At 35.4% G+C, this 19,814-nt stretch overlaps 1 protein-coding gene across 4 annotated transcripts in view; it reads left to right on the top strand.

The window, feature by feature from the left end:
- ARHGAP5 (Rho GTPase activating protein 5) overlaps positions 1 to 19,814 on the top strand; it is a 47,802-nt gene that overhangs the window by 10,172 nt on the left and 17,816 nt on the right. For all 4 annotated transcript variants that reach the window (XM_032110648.1, XM_032110645.1, XM_032110647.1 and 1 more), the window contains 2 exons: positions 868 to 4,767; positions 14,431 to 14,578. In XM_032110648.1, the coding sequence (XP_031966539.1) occupies positions 1,045 to 4,767; positions 14,431 to 14,578 (3,871 nt within the window). In that variant the 5' untranslated portion in view covers positions 868 to 1,044. The remainder of the gene's footprint in view (positions 1 to 867; positions 4,768 to 14,430; positions 14,579 to 19,814) is intronic.

The following is a 19,814-nucleotide window of genomic DNA, read 5'->3' as shown; positions in this document are numbered from 1 at the left end:
TAATAATTGAGACGTAGTCTTAATTGTTATACTTGATGACAGCTTCAATAAGGCCACTGGAACCTTGTAGTAATTCTGTTAACATCTGAATGTAGATATAGTAGTTTTTTTGTTTCCAGTTAATAAAAGTCTGGTTTTTTTTAATAGAAACAGAAGAAGTGACAACACTGTATTCTTAAAATCTATACATAAGTCCTACTCTTAGTATTTTTATGATATTTGTGTTTTCCTGTAGTATTCAGGTTTGAAACATCACCTTAAAAGCAGTTTGCTGTTAGTGTACAAATAAAGTAGTCTACTTTGGCAGATAGGTAGCAGCTGAGCCATGCGGCCAACTGCCTGCTTTTACAACTACTTATTTTGAAGTTTTCTTTACTGCAACCTAAGCTCAAAACTACAAATGCACATAAAAGTAGTGTTATTCATGCAGATGAGCATACCTAGTGAAAATGTGAGTGTGAGTAGAAGTACATGAATATTGGGTTGGGTTTAGAGGTTTTATGTTGTATTTTTGCTTTTTAGTGCCCAGTATTCATAAGTTAAGGAGGAAAAGAGTAATTTGGGGATTTGGGTGTGGGTTTTCTTTTTTTAGAAGTAATGCTGATCAGCTATCAAAACAGCTGACAAACTACTACTAAACTGTGCCTAAAATCTGTTTATTTTTAAATTTGTCGTATAAATAGCATTAACTATAGTTCATACTGAACTGTGAATTTAAAACCTTGTTCAAAGAAGTTGAAGAATTTTCATATACACAGAAAATCAGGGTGATCAAGTAAAAGTGCTTCTTAAAATCTCCTTTTTTAATGAATATTTTAAAGAAATACCTGCAATCTTGAACAATCTTTTTTTCTCTGTATTTTTTAGGAAGATGATCCTCCTTGTCATGGTTGTCTGAGTTTGTCTTAATCACAAGCTGAAGCAGGAATGACTGAAAGCGATTTTTGGAACCCTGGATATACAATTTAAATTTGTAGGAACCTTTTCCAGAATGAAAACTGCATACAGTTACCTTGATAATTGCAAAAGGATGAGAGGAAAGTTATGATGGCAAAAAACAAAGAGCCACGCCCCCCATCTTATGCTGTTAGTGTTGTTGGACTGTCTGGAACTGAAAAGGATAAAGGTAATTGTGGAGTCGGAAAGTCATGTTTGTGCAATAGATTCGTTCGATCAAAAGCAGATGAATATTATCCTGAGCATACCTCTGTGCTTAGCACAATTGACTTTGGAGGAAGAGTTGTTAACAATGATCACTTTTTGTACTGGGGTGACGTAACACAAAGTGGTGAGGATGGAATTGAGTGCAGAATTCATGTAATTGAACAGACTGAGTTCATTGATGATCAGACTTTCTTGCCTCATCGGAGTACAAATTTACAACCGTACATAAAACGTGCAGCTGCCTCCAAACTGCAGTCCGCAGAAAAACTAATGTACATTTGCACAGATCAGCTAGGCTTGGAGCAAGACTTTGAGCAAAAACAAATGCCTGAAGGGAAATTAAACATAGATGGGTTTTTATTGTGCATTGATGTAAGCCAAGGATGCAATAGGAAGTTTGATGATCAACTTAAATTTGTGAATAATCTTTATATCCAGCTCTCAAAGTCTAAAAAACCCATAATAATAGCAGCAACAAAATGTGATGAATGTGTGGATCATTATCTGCGAGAGGTTCAGGCCTTTGCTTCAAATAAGAAGAACCTTGTGGTCGTGGAAACATCGGCAAGATTCAATGTCAATGTTGAAACATGTTTTACTGCACTGGTACAAATGATGGATAAAACTCGTGGTAAACCTAAAATAATCCCCTATCTGGATGCCTATAAAACTCAAAGACAGTTAGTTGTTACGGCAACAGATAAGTTTGAAAAACTTGTCCAAACTGTGAGAGACTATCATGCAACTTGGAAAACCGTTAGTAACAAGCTGAAAAACCACCCTGATTATGAAGAGTACATAAATTTGGAAGGAACAAAAAAGGCCAAAACCACATTTTCAAAACACATAGAGCAACTTAAACAGGAACATATTAGAAAGAGAAAAGAGGAGTACATTAATGCATTGCCAAGAGCTCTTAATACTCTTCTGTCAAATCTAGATGAGATTGAACTTTTGAGCTGGTCAGAAGCCTTGAAGGTAATGGAGAAAAGGCCTGACTTCCAGTCCTGTTTTGTAGTGCTTGAAAAAACACCCTGGGATGAAACTGACCACATAGATAAAGTGAATGACAGAAGGATTCCATTTGACCTTCTCACTACCCTAGAGGCAGAAAAAGTTTATCAAAACCATGTGCAGCATCTTATATCCGAAAAAAGGAGGGTTGAAATGAAAGAGAAATTCAAAAAAACTCTTGAGAAAATCCAATTCATTTCACCCGGGCAGCCGTGGGAAGAAGTTATATGTTTTGTGGTGGATGACGAAGCATTCAAATACATCACTGATGCAGATAGTAAGGAAGTGTATGGTAGGCATCAGAGGGAGATTGTTGAAAAAGCCAAAGAGGAGTTTCAGGAAATGCTTTTTGAACATTCAGAGCTATTTTATGATCTGGATCTTAATGCAACACCAAGTACAGATAAAATGAGTGAAATTCATGCAGTTCTGAGTGAAGAACCTAGATACAAAGCTTTACAGAAACTTGCACCTGATAGAGAATCTCTTCTGCTCAAACACATAGGATTTGTATATCACCCAACTAAAGAAACTTGTCTTAGTGGCCAAAACTGCATGGACATAAAAGTAGAAGAGTTGCTTGCCAACAGTCTTCTGCAACTAGACCATGGACGCTCAAATTTATACCATGATAGTGCCAACATTGATAAAATTAATCTTTTCATTTTGGGCAAAGATGGCCTTGCACAAGAATTGGCAAATGAAATTCGGACACAATCCACTGATGATGAATATGCATTAGATGGAAAAATATATGAACTAGATCTTAGGCCTGTTGATGCCAAATCCCCATACCTGCTGACTCAGTTGTGGACCTCAGCCTTCAAACCACATGGTTGTTTCTGCGTGTTTAACTCTATTGAATCACTGACTTTTATTGGGGAGTGCATTGCAAAAATAAGGGCTGAAGCATCTCAGATAAGGAGAGACAAGTATATGGCTAATCTTTCATTTACATTAATATTGGCTAACCAGAGGGACAGTGTTAGCAAGAATCTACCTATTCTGAGACATCAGGGACAGCAATTGGCTAACAAGTTACAGTGTCCTTTTGTAGATGTGCCTGCTGGTACATACCCACGCAAATTTAATGAGGCCCAAATAAAACAAGCTCTAAGGGGAGTACTGGAAGCAGTTAAACACAATTTTGATGTTGTAAGTCCAGTTCCCACTATTAAAGATCTGTCAGAAGCTGACTTAAGGATTGTCATGTGTGCCATGTGTGGTGATCCATTCAGTGTGGATCTTATTCTTTCACCTTTCCTTGATTCTCACTCCTGTAGTGCTGCTCAGGCTGGCCAGAATAATTCTTTGATGCTTGATAAAATAATAGGTGAAAAGAGACGTCGAATACAGATAACTATATTATCATACCATTCTTCAATTGGTGTAAGGAAAGATGAACTTGTTCATGGATATATACTGGTCTATTCTGCGAAGCGAAAGGCATCCATGGGAATGCTTCGGGCATTTCTTTCTGAAGTTCAGGATACGATTCCTGTCCAGTTAGTGGCTGTTACTGATAGCCAGGCGGACTTCTTTGAGAATGAAGCAATCAAGGAACTCATGACTGAAGGAGAACACATAGCAACAGAAATTACTGCGAAGTTTACAGCTTTATATTCATTATCTCAATATCATCGTCAAACTGAGGTTTTCACATTGTTCTTCAGTGATGTATTAGAGAAGAAAAACATGATTGAAAGTTCCTACATGTCAGACAGCACAAGGGAATCAACGCATACAAGTGAAGATGTTTTTCCAAGATCGCCGAGAGGAAGTTCCCTTGACTATAATTACCCAGATTCAGAGGATGATGCCGAAGGACCACCGCCTTACAGTCCGATTGGTGATGATGTAAGGTTACTCCCAGCACCTAGTGATCGTTCGAAGTACCGACTGGATTTGGAAGGAAATGAGTATCCTATTCACAGTACGCCAATCAATTGTCATGACCATGAACGCAACCATAAAGTGCCTCCTCCAATAAAACCGAAACCACTTGTTCCAAGAACAAATGTGAAAAAACTGGATCCTAACCTCCTGAAAACAATTGAGGCAGGTATTGGCAAAAACCCCAGGAAACAGCCTTCTCGAGTGCCTGCAGCACCACCAGAAGATACAGACCAATCTGACAACTATGCTGAACCTATTGACATGGTTTACAAACACAAAGGCTTTGCAGATGATATCTATGCAGTTCCAGAGGATAGTCAGAATCGTATTATTAAAGTTCGAAACTCAATTGTTATAAATACCCAAGGTGAGGAAGAAAATGGGTTTTCTGATAGAGTAGCCAAAAGTCATGGGGAAAGAAGGCCTTCAAAATACAAATACAAGTCTAAGACACTGTTCAGCAAAGCCAAGTCTTACTATAGGAGAACACATTCAGATGCAAGTGATGATGAGGCTTTTACCACCTCTAAACCTAAAAGAAAAGGAAGACATCGTGGAAGTGAAGAAGACCCACTTCTTTCACCTGTTGAAACATGGAAGGGTGGCATAGATAATCCTGCTATTACATCGGATCAAGAATTGGATGATAAAAAAATGAAAAAGAAACCCCACAAAGTAAAAGAAGATAAAAAGGTAAGTCAGTTAATTTAAATTTTATTTACAACTTCTGGTGCGTTGTAAAAAGGGAAGACACAAAATATGAAAGAGTTGCACCCTGTTTTGAAACAGGTGCTTTAAAATTTCCAATCAATATTTGTTAGATTTTTTTTGTCTTAAGTTCCTGTTAAGTTGCTTGGAACTAGCAAACCTTAGGGAATGAGATGGTTTGTCACCTTATCAGCTGTTTAATAAATTTCAGTTGTTTTCATCTCTGTACTTACATGTGGAGGCTTCCTTTCTTTTAAGTGAGGTGGTGGGGGTTTTTTTAAGGAAAAAGATGCTTTATGACTTCTTGAGTAGAACCGGTTCTTTCAATTCTTGCAGTTTTTGCTGTTGGAATGAGGTTTAGGGCTGGTGAATGAAAGGAGTGATTTCTTTTTAAGTCTTGGTTGTCTACCTGGAACTCTAGAACAAGTGCATGAAAAGGAAACTTTGTATAGTAGTTCTACTGACTGCTGCATTTTCCTAGTGTGAGCAAACAGCTGATCAAGTTGAAAGTTATACCACTTGTAAGGTTCTCTATTCAAGCAGAGTAAAAGGAACAAAATAGGGAAATAAAAGGAAAATAACAATGTTGCAGTTTACTTGAAAAATGTTTCATTTTCATCTTTATGCCTGAGAGTTACTTATTTTTTGACTTACTGTCTGAGAAGTTTTATCATCCAAGGTAGTGTTGTGGTGTGGGTTCTATATGTACATTCTTTATAGTTTAGATTTTAATTTTAGGCCAGCAGTCATTGTGTTGGGTATAGTTTTGACATGAAATCAAGACTGTTCCTGATCAGTTAGATACTTTCTGTCTTGTCTAAAAATAATCTGACCTTTTTAATATTATCTTTTGTAGCATTTTCAAAATGTCACTTTTTTAGCTTAAATCTGATGGTACTTGAAAACCAGGTAGAAATAAGTTTTGTTAAAGTAGAGCATAGTTACATTTTACTAGTAGATAAAATTTTTCCTGGTGTGCAGCTGTGATTTGAATTACACATGACTGATTTAAAGGGCACTAAATTTTCTTAGGGCTTACTCATAAGCATGGATAATGATGTCTTGTGGGCATAAAATCATATGGTTAAAAATACCTTGAAGTTATCCTTGTGGAGAAACTTCGATTTAAAAAAACCCCAATAATTTATATACTTTTCATAGGATCGTTGAATATCCTGAGTTGGAAGGAACCCACAAAGATAATCAAGTCCAACTTCTGGACTCCTTTTGCTTGAAATAATCTTGTTACATAGAAATTGAAATGTAGTTTCATAATCTTCCTGCTGTCCCAGCTGTGTTGAGTTGACACAGAGTTATTCTGTGTTGAATATTTATGTTTTAAACTGAGTAGATCTAGTAGAGTGGGGTCTTCTCTTCCTATAATTGTGTCAGGAAACCTGCTGATGCCTCTACCAAAGCCTCCACTTTTGGCTTTAGCCTGTTGAGAAGAAGCCTGAGTTGCAAGTTTCAGGCTGTTTTAATTTTTGTAGTGGGTAAGTTTCTTGAAGAGTAGAATTGTTTTAAGTTTTGGTTGGTTGGTTTTGCTTTGGTTTGTGATTTGTTGGTTATCTGGGGGTTTTTTTTGGGAAGGGGTTGTATGTGTTTTGTTTTTTTTTTTACTCGCAAGTAGCAAAGCTGCTACTATTAGAGAAAACTTTTAATAATCGTGGAAATTATTGTAATGATTGAGAAAACAAATTTAACTTGATAGCTCAAATGTTTGCAAGTTTTTAAAGTATCTTGAGTGCTATTTTGAGTGCTCAGTGCTTTTGATAAGTAGTGACTTCTGTGTTGACTTGAATGAAGTTGAAGTGAGAGCAGTTCCAGTTCAAGTGAGTCATTCTAGTTCATTACCTGTTCCTTTGGGTTTTTTAATGCTTAATTTTATTTCAGAAGAGATGCAGTTTTATTAATTTTGGAACTTTTTCCACATGTTTTCCTGTGTTGTTTTGGATGAGGAACTAGCAGTCTTTTATTACAGAAACAAAAAATTATTCAAATTATATTTTCCTTGTCAAGTGTTCTTTGGTCCATGTGAGAGATGTTAGTGCACCACTATTTACAGATTACTTGCCGAGTTTTTTTGAGAATTTTGACTGCTTGAATGTGAAAGAGATAAATAGAACTTGTGTACTTTCTTTCTGACTATTTCTTAAATCTCTTGCTGATACTTTTTCTGAATTGTTCAGCTCTTTGTAAAGGGAACATAGGATACATGTGTAACTATTCTTGCTTTAATTACAGTGGTTCTGAAATACAGAAATCCTATGAACAAAATTAATTTGTTTGGAAAAACTTGAACTTTGAAGTCTGAAGTCCTAGTTGTCTTTTTCAGAGATTGATTGTTTTATTTTAAGCCTGAATAGGGTGTAACACTCTTGATACTCCTTGCATTTTTGTTTGAGATGTGATGTGTTTCTGGGTGGGTTTCTTGTAAGGTGTCTCAGGAGAGACATAACTGTGCTGCAGGATGCTCATTCTGCCCTGATGCTTTCAGGACCCCGGTCTCCCAACTCACAAGATAAAATCACGTAAAAATATGGGCACTAGGACATTTATAGGGAGGCAGAAAATGGATGTAGAGTGATTGTAGGGTTCAGGTAAAAAAACTGAAGGCAAAAAGGCAAGAGTTGGGTGGGTAGGAAGGAGGAGTCAAGATCTGACGAACAGTAGAGTGGGAAAATGAACAGCTGTAGTTTGGCTAACACTTACGTATCAAACTTTGAAAATCTATTGTGAACACATGTTATTAAAGGCAGAAGTAAATAGTCAGAATTGTGCTACTTGTTGCTATTTGGAAGCATAAATTAAAATGTTTTACTGTGGAAAGTAATAGCAATGACAAATCTGTGGAAAGCAGGTAACATTACTTGCAAGGTCATCTAACGTTTTTTACTACCAAAAGAAACAATTTAAAATTCAGGCCAGTTAAGCAAGTGTGCTTTGGTCTGAATTATTTGCCCATTATTTTTGTCCATAACACTGTGCTAGTGTTCTTAGGTCTTCTTTCAGTATACTGGTAGTCAGAACTGGAAGAGAATTGTCCTTGAGCTCTTCTTTAAATTATCACAGCAATACAATTCCTCTGAAAACTTTTATCCCCTCATTACTCATTTACTCTGAAAAACTCATCCAGAGCTTCTGTTTCCTCTGTATTGGTGAGCAATCTTGCAATTCCTAGTTTTCACCTTTCCATGTGGTAACCTCTCTCCTGGAATGTTTTTTTCTCTGTCTGGTCACCTCCAAACTGGTAAAGAAAAAATGGCTGCTTCTTGACCTGAGTTTTAGAAGATTTAAAGAGAAATTGGAATTGTCCTCTGAACCTGTGTTTTTGAATGAGGGTGACTGAAACTGTGCATAGTATTGCAAGGAATGTCATAACAGTGCGTCATATAATATTAATGTTTGCTGATGTCTACTAGAAATTACTACCCGACACAGTTGTGTGATTGTACCCAACCTTTGCTTAGCTGCAGTTGCTGTCACTTTAGGTACCTTTGGCCTGCTCTTGTCCTTGATAATTTCCAGGTAATGACTTCACACTGTATAGTACAGGTGGTTTATTGTACATACACACCTGTATAGTATATACACACAGTATCCGTACATTAGAGCACGTGCTACAGGCACATTACAGCGCATAACTGTTACTAGTTGCGCATTCCAGTGCATGATTTTTCCATTACTCTACGACTTTGTCCTTTTTGTTGTTGAGTATCATCTTTTTTCTGCTCCTCCAGTTGTCACTGTAGTTTCCTATATGCCATCACCAAGTGCCTTACTAAAGTTCAGATTGGTACGACCAACAAAGAGATGGTAGTTCTATCTTTGCCTCTAGAAAAGTGGAAAAGGTTGAATCAGTATAGTCTAATCTGTGATACACCCACCTTTATCCTATTTTATTTTATTAGCGTGTGTCTAAATGTTCTGAAAAATCCATTATATGGCCTTGCATGTGCTATTAACAAGTTGACCATTGAACTTTTTCTGGTGGGGATAAATATGAAGAGAAGTGAGGACGTGGTGAAGAAAGCAAGCAGACTGGCTTCAATCACAGGACTTTTTAGCCACGTTCATGTGGAGTTGTGTGTGCACACTGAGCTTGAAATACTTCAAGTGCATGTTGTTCAATATTTGAAGTGCATGCTGTGTGCTAGTATTTGTTAAGCTGTAGTGGCCTGTTTCTTCACCTACAGAACTTCTTCTGTAAAGTTTCTCTTATGAGAAAAGCATCTTGTCCTTTCTGTTGTTGCTAAACAAAATAGCAAAAAAATGCATTTTGTGGAGTAAATTCTCCTCTATATTGTCATGCTTTCTATGTTTGATTGTTTATTTCCATCATGGTGTTCACAAACTTTAAAGGATCTAAGCACAGACTAAAATGTTAAAATGTAGCTTTGTGCTGTTTCTTCTTTGCCAAGTTAGACCTCTCCAGCTGTGATGTATGCTCACTCATCTCCATGTCTTTATCAGAAACTGGAAGTGGGAATTACAAGTAGATGCTCATCTCAATTAGAATTTTTAACATTAAGGTCTAGTATAAACATTATTGGTGTTGGTACACATGAAAAGCAGCAGCCTTGCAAGCTGTATCATAAACTGAAGACAAAAATAGTTTAACTTAATTACTTTGGAGATACAAAACAACAAACTACAGAAAATTTCAGGTCATGAAAGGGCATGAACATTCCTAGAGAGGAAAAGGATCTTGCTGAAGGAAGCCTTCTAATATCTTAGGAAGAACTGTTTCATGTGTGTGCAATAACCTTAAAGCTGCAACTGATGCATTTTATGCATTAATAGAAAGCCCAAACCACAGTAGTCCTTGCCTTTCCATTCTCACTGTGTAAACAAGCCCAGTGTAAATATTTAAAAAACTAGTCATCAATTATTATCAATGATTTTTTTTTTATTATTATTATTACTATGAAATAATAGCCAGTTGTTTTTGATCCTTGTCTTAATTTAGTAATTCCCTCTTCAGCAGGAAGCCTGCCTGATGTGGAAACCGGTAGCTATTCCATATAGTGACAACTAATAACCTTGTTATTTGTTTTTACAATGGAATTGATGTGTATTAAAACTTTACCCACCTGCTTTAGAGCTCTTATCTTTGTGAACACTTTGAGATATGTTCAGTGTCTAATTTAAGCTGTTTTTTTTCTCCTCTTATAGATTATGGTTGTTTAGGTTTTTGTCCTCCACAACATATAAAGAACAGCAAATATCCTGACTAAATTTTTGCAAAGGGAAAGGAAAAGCCTTATCTTGAATTTTTTAAGTACTTCTGAAAAGAAATCCTAACAAATCCACCCACCACAGAGACTAGAGAGATCTTGTAAACAATACAATCAATTACCTGTTCGGTGATAATTCTTTGGCATGTCATTGTTGAAATCTGAAAAAGTTCCACTATATGTTCTTTGACCAATGGTCAGTAGTTTGGTTATTCAATGTCTGATGGGTTTTTTTTTTTTTTGGTGAATGGAGTTTCCATCTGTATTGCTAAATCTGAGAAACAGTGTTTTAAAACATTGCTTTGTAATCCTGTTTGCAAACAACACTGGTTGCTTCCAGAGAAGTTTGTGAATTACTTCTTTCCATTTTCATTTATACCAAGATGATTGATTGTAAGATGCTTTTTACTTTAAATGAATCTGAACACTTTCCTCAGTTATTTCAGCAAGAAAAATCCACTAGCATCTTGATGAAGTCTCACATATTTTACTTTTGACTTTTTAGAACATGATATAAGCAGTACGTTTCTCATCTATTTTTCTATGCTTGAACTTGCTTGCTGCCATTATAATTTCAAAACTATATGAAATTTTGTGTTAAAACTATTACAGAAATAGTGTGAGGAACTGTAGAGCCCATGTGTGTTGATCTCAGTTTTAATAAGACTATGGTAAACATGTGAGCAATGGCAGATCAACTTACATTTTTATTCAGCTGTTCTTGTGTAAATTCAGTGGTTAATTTAGCAAAATACTGTACTTCAGACTGGAATGTGCAGTGAATTTTTTTTTGTTCTGAGGAATATAGGAAATATTAGAATCTGTACTTTCAGGTTTCATCTGTTCAAATTTAACACTCTTAATATGCATATTGAGAGCCATATGCCTTCTTGAGCCACTGTAGTTTAAAACAGTGTAACAAGCTGGAATTCTAAAAATGGCAGAAGGCATGAAGTGAAGAAAGAGCATGTTAGGGACAGTGATCTGCATTATTCATATATCATATAATTTCTGAAGAGCTGGCTGTGAATTAGAGATTACAAATACTTTATTAAGTATATTTATTCACTATAAAGTGAATGCTGTTCATGGTGTGTGGTTTTATGAAGTCCTGAAAATACAGACTTTGCCCTCCATGACCCTAGGGCTGACTGCAAATGATGCAGGCAGAAAATTTCCTTTGCATCAAAAGTAGCAGTGAAGTCTTTTGGAGGTAGAGAAGTGGTTGAATTTTGTACTTAATAAATAAATTATTGATGGTAGTTCTGGTGGGATGGCAGTGAGAGGAAAAAAAAGCCTGTCTTGAACAGAGGGCTTGCTAGAGTAAGCAGCCCATCCATAAAGGGACTTGATAGGATTTTGGCAGTTTTTAGTTTTCTAGGTTAATTTTAAAAGGTTGTATTTAAGTGCATTATACCCTCAAGGCTCACAACCGGCTAAAGTCTTAGCCTAGTTTCTCTCTAGATGATGAGTGTTACTTAGCTGGTTCCCTAGTACCTGCAGTCAAGAGGTTAAGCTTGGGTATTCTTTACATCTATATTTTCAAAGTTAATGTTCTTTGTAATAATATTTCTTTGAAATCAAGAATTGGATACTGTGCCATGCTAAACTGTTTTTGTGTTTACCTTGTCTTATGTTAAGAGGACTTTAGCTAATCTTTTGCAACATGTATCTTGGTGATTGAAGTACTGCAAAATAAAGCAGTATTGCAAGTAAATGCAATGCAAGGCAAGTTTGGAATTATCAGAGTTATAATGCTTTCCTGCCAAAATATATAAGGATCAGTTGAAAGTTTGGCATTAATCTGTTAGGGTATGACGAGAAGTTGTCTTTGGCAAGAAGCAAGTGGTGAAACCCATGCTGAAAGCTCAACGTAAGTGCAGCAATCAATTATACAAAGCCCCACAGATCTATACGAAAACGAAGGATTTCAACTTCATGGTCTTGGGCCTGTATTTTAATTACTAGCAGGAAAACAGTGGTATGTGAAACAATGAGCTTTTTGCTAGGCTTAAGTCACAAAACTTTTGTGCTGGTTCTTGTCTTCTTTAACTTGGTGCCTATTAGTTATTTTTTTATGATGATGTAGGAGAAGCATACAAAATTGGTTTTGGCTGTGCCTAGATTAGTACTTGCTGCATGCAGTATTACGTGACTGCTGCATTGTCGGGCGTAGGTGTTTTGGGAGGATGATTGAACTAAAAATACCTGGGGCAAAATCATAATCTCTTTGCCAAAATCTAGGAATTATGGTTCACCTTACTCAGGTGCTGTTTAACTAAATGAATAATTTAATGTTTAACAGTTTCTGTTTATTGTTTCATTAGAGATATTTTAAAAGAATTTTTTCTGCGTAAAATTAAATGGTAGTTACTATCTTGACTAGAAAATCTGAAAGTTCCATTCTATGTCTGATAGATCAGAAAAAAAAGGTGTTTTCTCAGAGTGGGGAACAGGGCTTAAAGAAAGGCTTTCACTAAGACTTAATTTTGTTAGAAATAAGACCCATATTTTTTTCCCTGAAGCCGATTGGTCTTTTGGCAAAGATTAGGTCTTTTGCACAGTACACCTTTTTGTTCAGAACAAGTTCTCCACTTAAGAAATCTAGACCAACAACTTCAGGAAGGTGTGGAAGTCTAAAATCAGGAAGTAGCATGTTGGTTTTTCTTAATGCCTTAAAGTTTTGTTTTTAATTTACAGAAGTATTTTTTGTAAAGATCATGTAGATAGTGTTATTTGCAGGAGGATTTGATTTATGCTGTCAGTGGAGAGTTTATGCACTCATATACCCCAAAAGAAAGGAAAATAATGAGGGAGATATTTTAATAAATACTGGCCAGGAGAGGTACAAAATACATAATGATACATAATGAGAAACAGCTGATAAACTTATTGTTGTAGCGGCCTTGTGAAATTGTAATTTCATGTTTATGGAATAGTCTTGCAGTGATCATATCTTGTACTCTGCCTTTAGACCAGTTTGCAAAAGGACTTCAGGGTTCTCTCCTTTTTCTCTTTATTGTTTTATTCTTTATGCTTCATTAAGTTCTTTAGACAAATTTTCACTTTCCAAACTGGGGATTAAACTGTTTTCAAGTAAAGAGTTCATCTAAGAAATCTTTTTGCATTTGTGTGTGCATAATGTCAAACGTGATATCACAGTCCCTTGCAACCTTTCTTCTAAAAGCAGGACAATTATTGGAAAAGAGCACTATTTAGTCCGATTTTGTAGCTGTGTCTGGTATTTCATACTATGTCCAGGTATTCTACACAGATAATATTCATAATTTTCATAAAATTTCTGTGGAGTCCTAGTTTATTATTCCATTTGCCTGACTGCTTTCCAAGAGACACACAGAGTCTTTTTCTATCTTGTTGATCTTAAATACACAGTCTTGAGTGTTGCTTCATTTATTCTGTGATGGTGAAGATGTGCAGTGAACACCCTGGGAAAAAAAATTGAGTTGTTTCTCCTTTCTTTACCGCCTTAATATATGTATCTAAAATGATCTTTTGTTTAACATTTGACAAAAATGTTTTCAGTGAGTTTTATACATTGTTTAGCTTCAGCTTGGCCCTTTCAGCTGTTGCTCATCTGAGCTGGATGCTGCCTAAATAAATATTTTTGATGTACTTTATATTTTCATCAATATTCAGAATGCATTATGGTATCTGATACAATATAACTCTTGTAATCATCCAAGGCTGGTTTATCAGTTCCACTGATACAAGTCCTTCTCAGTGGAAAAAAAAAAAATAAAAACAGGAAAATTCCGTATGAAACTCTCCATCTTAGATTTGATTGTGTGCAAACCTCCTTTTGGCTAAAATCCTATGCCTGTAACAAAGCATCCATGCATAATAGGAGTGCCTGCAACTTTAACTTCAAGACTGATTGTTAGTCATTCTCCATTGTCATGTTTCTTGTATAGTCGCAATATAAAGATTGTTTAGTATCTTTAAATATATGCATAAGACACCAGCCTTGTTTTGGTGATATGACACCGGAGTTTTATCCTGACAATTTATAAGGAGGTGTGGTTCGGATGTGATTCCTGTGAGCTGTGCTGAAAGACTTGTCACAGCACTCTAAACAAGTGGTGTCTTTACTTCTGTTCCTGTGGTCTTTCAGTTACTGATATATTGGGTCATCCTGTTCCTAGTGTAATACAAAACGGATCAAAACTTTTAGAAGTTGAGTGCTTTGTATCTAATGTATTATTACTTTATAATTAAGTATTTATAAATTTATCATTTTAAAAGTGCATTTAATTTTTATTCATTCAGTTTGCTGTAGAGGAATTTTAATGTCTGATAGATATATGATCTGGTTGTGTTTACTGAATGATTGAAATATGAGTTGGTTAAAATTTTACTTGAATATTACTTAAATAACTCTGTTTTGTTGTAGCCGAAAAAGAAAACTAAGACATTCAATCCTCCAATCCGTAGAAACTGGGAAAGTAATTACTTTGGGATGCCCCTACAGGATTTGGTTACACCCGAGAAACCAATACCTCTGTTTGTTGAAAAATGTGTGCAATTCATTGAAGATACAGGTAAGATAGGAGGACTGTTAGAGGAAAGACTTGCCCATTTTGCATAACAAGTAAAGCCTCTCGTTTTCTGTTATAAAGTACTTACAGAATTTTTTACTATAAATAAATACATGGAGTTAGGCACATTTAGAAAGAATGTTTTCTAAATTGTGTGCTTAATATGTGATTTTTTTTTTGACTTAATTTATACAAATACTTAATTACTTTTTGACAAATGTCTGAAGTTTAACATGTTCCCTGTAATTTAAAAAACTTGTATCACTGTCTAATGCCAAATGACGTTTAACCCAATGGCAGTCCAGTCTTACATGTCTTACTATTGCCACTGCATTTTCTTTCATATATTTAAAAGCTCTGAAATCCGCCTTTTCCAATTATAGAAAACAGGGACTTGAAATGGCTTCTGACTTGGTTTGATTAGTCAGCTTGCTTTCTTGATTTTGAAGGTGAACCTAGTTTTGCATTCTAACTTGTCACAGAGACAGAAACATTATTTTCTAAACACTGTGTAATTCTCCATGAAAAATGTTAATCTATTTAAGATGTAATTTCACAGTATGGTTTTCTCTCTCTCCTTTTTCCCTGGCTTCCTGGTTGTGTGTTTGTCCCTGCTTTCAGCCTATTTACTGTGTGACCATGAGGCAAGTAGGATGATTTTGCTGGTCCAACAGAAGACTACAGTTAGGAGTGGGGATTTGTTTTGAGGTTTGGGAATGACCTGTGGTTGGGTTTTGTTTGGGGTTTTGGGGGGATTTTTTTTGGTTTGTTTGTTTTTGTGAGCACTGTTTTTCAGTTAGTGTGTAGATCCTGCTTGCTCTGAAGTTTTATAAATGCTATATTGCTGTATTTAAAGTAGATGACAGTGTGACAGCTGAAACATGCAGGACCATCTTTTGATGTGTGTCTGCAATTGGATGTTGTTTAGTGTAAAGTAAAACAGCATCTTTTTTCTAATTTGCTTAGATCTCTAATACAATTTTGGCTGTAAGATGACAGTAGCAGTTTTAGCCAGAGTAAAGCTGAAAGGTTTTTTTTCTTATAATAAAATTCAGTTTTACTGCCATCTGTAAGAATAGTGTTTCCAAAAGAATTACCACAGCTGGTAAGCCTAATAGCTGTTTTTAAAGACTTACATACTGCATTATTGCAATAAAAAAATTAGGTGACCTAAACCTCAGGCACTTCAGAGTCAGAGATACTTGTATAGGTCTGTCTTTAACCTTTACTTTCTATGGATTAAAGGTAAGAGCTGTATTTTCTTCCCTCTTGCTTTTTGCTTTTTTTTTTTCACCCAGTTAAAAATGGGAAAGGAGGAAGAAGGGCAAGGAGTAGTAGAGTAGCATAGGCAGTTTAACATATATATATATGTTGTGTTTGCTGTTTTCTGTAGCAAAAAAAAACCCCAACCCAAAACAAACCAGCATAAATTATGGGTGAGTCACTGTTGGAATTGGTGTTCTTTAAAAGTGGGTACATACAGCTACTATGTGTAGCTATATGAAACAGGTATTAACAGGTATTGAAGACCAATTTCAAGAGTTTGTAGAATCTAGCAATAACTTAATCTGAGCATGTTTCACTTTTTAAGAATACTTTCAAACAACAAAATTACAAATCCAGTTCTAAGGGTTTTATTTGCTTAAAAATATTGTTGTCTTTGTGGTAAACTTTCTAAAAAAAGGTGTTTGTCCTGAAGAATTTTCACCAGCTTGTGGGGTGAGAGAGAGAACTATAAGAGTGTGGAAACATTATTTGTTGTCTTTTTTTTTTCTTCATGATTGTCAAACCGTGCGACCAGCTGAAAGATTCAGGACATCTTTTCTGGTGGTCTGTCTTGGGAAAATGTTTGGTTTAGCTGCTGTGTGTTCAAAATGTAGGGTCTCCTCAAAAGTGGTGACTCAGAAGGCACAACTTCACTGTTAGGTGCATATATGTTAGTTCATCCTGGGATGCTGCTATACTGCTGGAGAATTTTAATTCTGGCCATAAATGTAAGCTGGACAAACATTGTGCCATCTGCATACTTAGTGACTGTGAAGACAGTAGTTGTCTTGCTAGTTTTGTTTAAGCACTTAGAACAAAACCTCTACTTTTGATCTGTATTACAATTTTCTTTCTCTTACTCTGGATTCTGTGTAAGTAGTTTTGGTGTTGTTTTCAGCTTCCATAGTTGGCTGTGGGAGTTTTATTTTTGGTGTATTATTTTTATACTGAATTAATATGCTGTAGGCATTTGAGGTTCAAGCAGGGTTCTGATAGAATGTATTTGTTACCTTTGAGAGAGGAGAATGTTCACTTGCATTGCCTTCAAATCCTGTACTGAGATAGATTCACATCATTGACTTTGTGACTGTGAGAAAATTCCACAAATACAGTTTTGAAGATTTATCAGTCTGCACAAGACAAGTCAGGACCTACTGTCTCCAGGCTGGAGTTCAGAATGGTACCGTTCCTTTATGATAAAGCTGCTTGGCCCTGGGGAGTTATTCAGTACTCCTCTGTCTATTAGCAAGTCAGCCTGCTGTCAATTTGAACTGCACTGAATTACCAGTGTTTATTATCATGGTCTTTTTAATCAAGAAGTGCAGTCTTTTCCAGTTTGGCTAATCTGTATCTTTCTCTTACAGAGGATATAATTGTTTAGCATTTCCTTTTCAGGTACTTTCATGGAGTTCAGCTTCTTCCTATGTAATTTAGATTGTGGCTGAATTTGTGAAGCTGTGATTAATCTCTGTTTGAAGGGCTTATCTTAATTTTTAATGTTCCCTCTTTCTGTCTCATGAAATTATGCAAGGCAATGCTTTGTACCGAGACTAAATTTTGGCCGAGGCTAGAAAGTACACAGTGTGAAAAAGTTTTCTGTATTTCAGATGCCTAGATGAGACAATAGCACCTTAAAGTGTCTTTGAAGATTCTTGCTCCACCATAAACCTTAAAGAATCGAGCACATGCAGAAAATACTATCAGATTTTTGTTTTACCATAATATTCTGGAATAGCCTCACAAAAAAAAGTGTTTGTCAGTAGAAGAGGGACAGTTTGGAAAAACTAAAGTAAATTCAGGAACTTAAAAGTTCTAGCCTTTTGTAAATAAACAGATTTTTTTCTTCTGAAGAAGCCGTATTGTTCCTGTCAATGTAAAGGGTGATCTGGTAAAGATCAGGGATCCTAAGTCTGTGCCTGCAGGTGAAGGTTATTGTCTCTGTGTTCCTCTTTAGTGTGTTTCAACAAAAAGCTTTCTTCTAAATTGGTTTAGCTTTATGGAGCCGACCAGTTAGTTTTTGAAATATAATACAGAGTTTGAATCCCCTTGTAATCTTCTGATAGTACTGGAAGCAGAAACTGGGGGGCAAAGTGGTTAATACCTGAGTAGATCTAAAGCTGGTAAGCTGTAAATATATGTCAGAACCTCCATTTCAGAGCAGTCTGCACTGTCACTGGTACTGGGGGTATGAAGCAGCAATAGCACATAATGGTCTTGTTGGAATCTATTGATTTAAAAAAAAAAATAGCACAATATCATGTGTGAACATCTTAAATTTTATACCACTGGCACTTCTGGATAAGAAGGAAGGAAAAATTTGCTAAGTATTGTAAACAAACTTTGCTTCTGTGTTTCTGCATTGTCCATGATTACAGGAAAACCTTTTTTCTATCCAAGCCTTTAATTTTTGAATTCATTGTAATTATAGCAGGATGAGTAATATTTTGTTTGGTTGTCAGAGCTCTTTCTTGGTTCACTGAAGATGATCAAAAGATTTTTTTTTTTCAGGTAAGTGACTTGCCAATGGTGAATTACGAAGTTTTCCACTAAACATCTTAGTATAAATGTATAATGTTTTCAGGAAAACTGATTTTTTTGTAAAGATCCTGTGATCTTATCTGTAACCTTTTACAGACTATATGAACACTTTTCTGTCACTAGTGACATGTATGATATTTGTATGCTTTTACCTCTGTCACAACCTTTGCAAATCAGTTTGTAACTTGCCTATGAGGGCAGCTATTTCAATTGACTCTTTGTCATTGGTAGCCATTTTTGATTATGGGCTTCCAAAAGAGTATTTTGATGATACAGTTGTTCTGGTCTGTTTTTTGCTTTCTCCTGATGGACTCAAGAGAACTTAATTTTGTTGCATCATTTGAAATGAACTTCTAAAGTATATTAGTTTTCTGCAAACTAGGTTTATGAAAATGTATTTAGCAGGGAAACTAGAGTTTTAATTTTTAAGAAAATTGTAGTGGCTGTTTTTGTGTAGAAGTAATGGTGCTATGCTAAGACATACTAGAAAAAAGATTACCTGCTCTTTAAAAAAAAAAAAAAGTCCAATGTAGACCATTACCTTTTTTAGGGCAATTCATTTTTTTGAAATATAGGCAGCAGAATTGAGATACTTTTTGAAACTAAACTGTTTAGCTGTATGAATTGCATGAATTCTGTGTTTCTCTAATAATTATCATGGAGAGAATAAGGTAGATATTCTGATACGCTGATAATTTTTTTTGAGAGAGAGGAGCAGATTTCTGAAGGCTAATTCAATGTCTTCAACAAAATGTTAATATGGTTTGAATTTTGTATTGCAGTGTAATGGAAAAATATTTACTGAATGTTCGATTGTAAGTGTAAAGAGTGTACATGTTTATGCCAACTTTGTAGCTTGAGTGTTTTGTTAGTAACATTTTTATGCTGTTATACACACCCTGAATTTAGTGATGAACTATTCCATGTACTGTTTGTGTACTGTTCAGCACCTACTGTTGTTGATTTTTAACTTTTCCCAAACTTAAAATAATTCAGGCAAGATGACTTATGCTAACTGATACTATTAGCGTATGAGGGGTTTTCTAATATTTCAGTATTTTTTTGGGTTTACTTTTTGTATTTGTTCAGGCATTGGTGGAAAGTTTGGTATAGATCACATTTCATTATGTTTACCAAGGAAGGAGACAGCAAATTAACATTACAAATACTAGCAGTTTTGCCATTTAGTACATATAGCTCTTGAAGATATTCAACTTTAATATCAGTATTTTAAAGTTTTTTTTCTCTGAGCTTTCGAATGTTTTAAATTTTTTTGTAGAATATTGCTATCCATGTACTTCATTGAGCAGATTATAAGTTTTAAATTCCGTACTTCATAGAAAACTGATAATATTAATAGATTGTTAATTGTACATGAAATAATTTAGCAAAGAGAGGCTTACTAGAATAATTTGTGGTTTAATAATTTAGTTAC

The sequence above is a fragment of the Corvus moneduloides genome, chromosome 6 (assembly GCF_009650955.1).
Source record: "Corvus moneduloides isolate bCorMon1 chromosome 6, bCorMon1.pri, whole genome shotgun sequence".
Lineage (NCBI taxonomy): Eukaryota > Metazoa > Chordata > Aves > Passeriformes > Corvidae > Corvus > Corvus moneduloides.
This window is presented reverse-complemented; position numbering and strand designations above follow the sequence as displayed.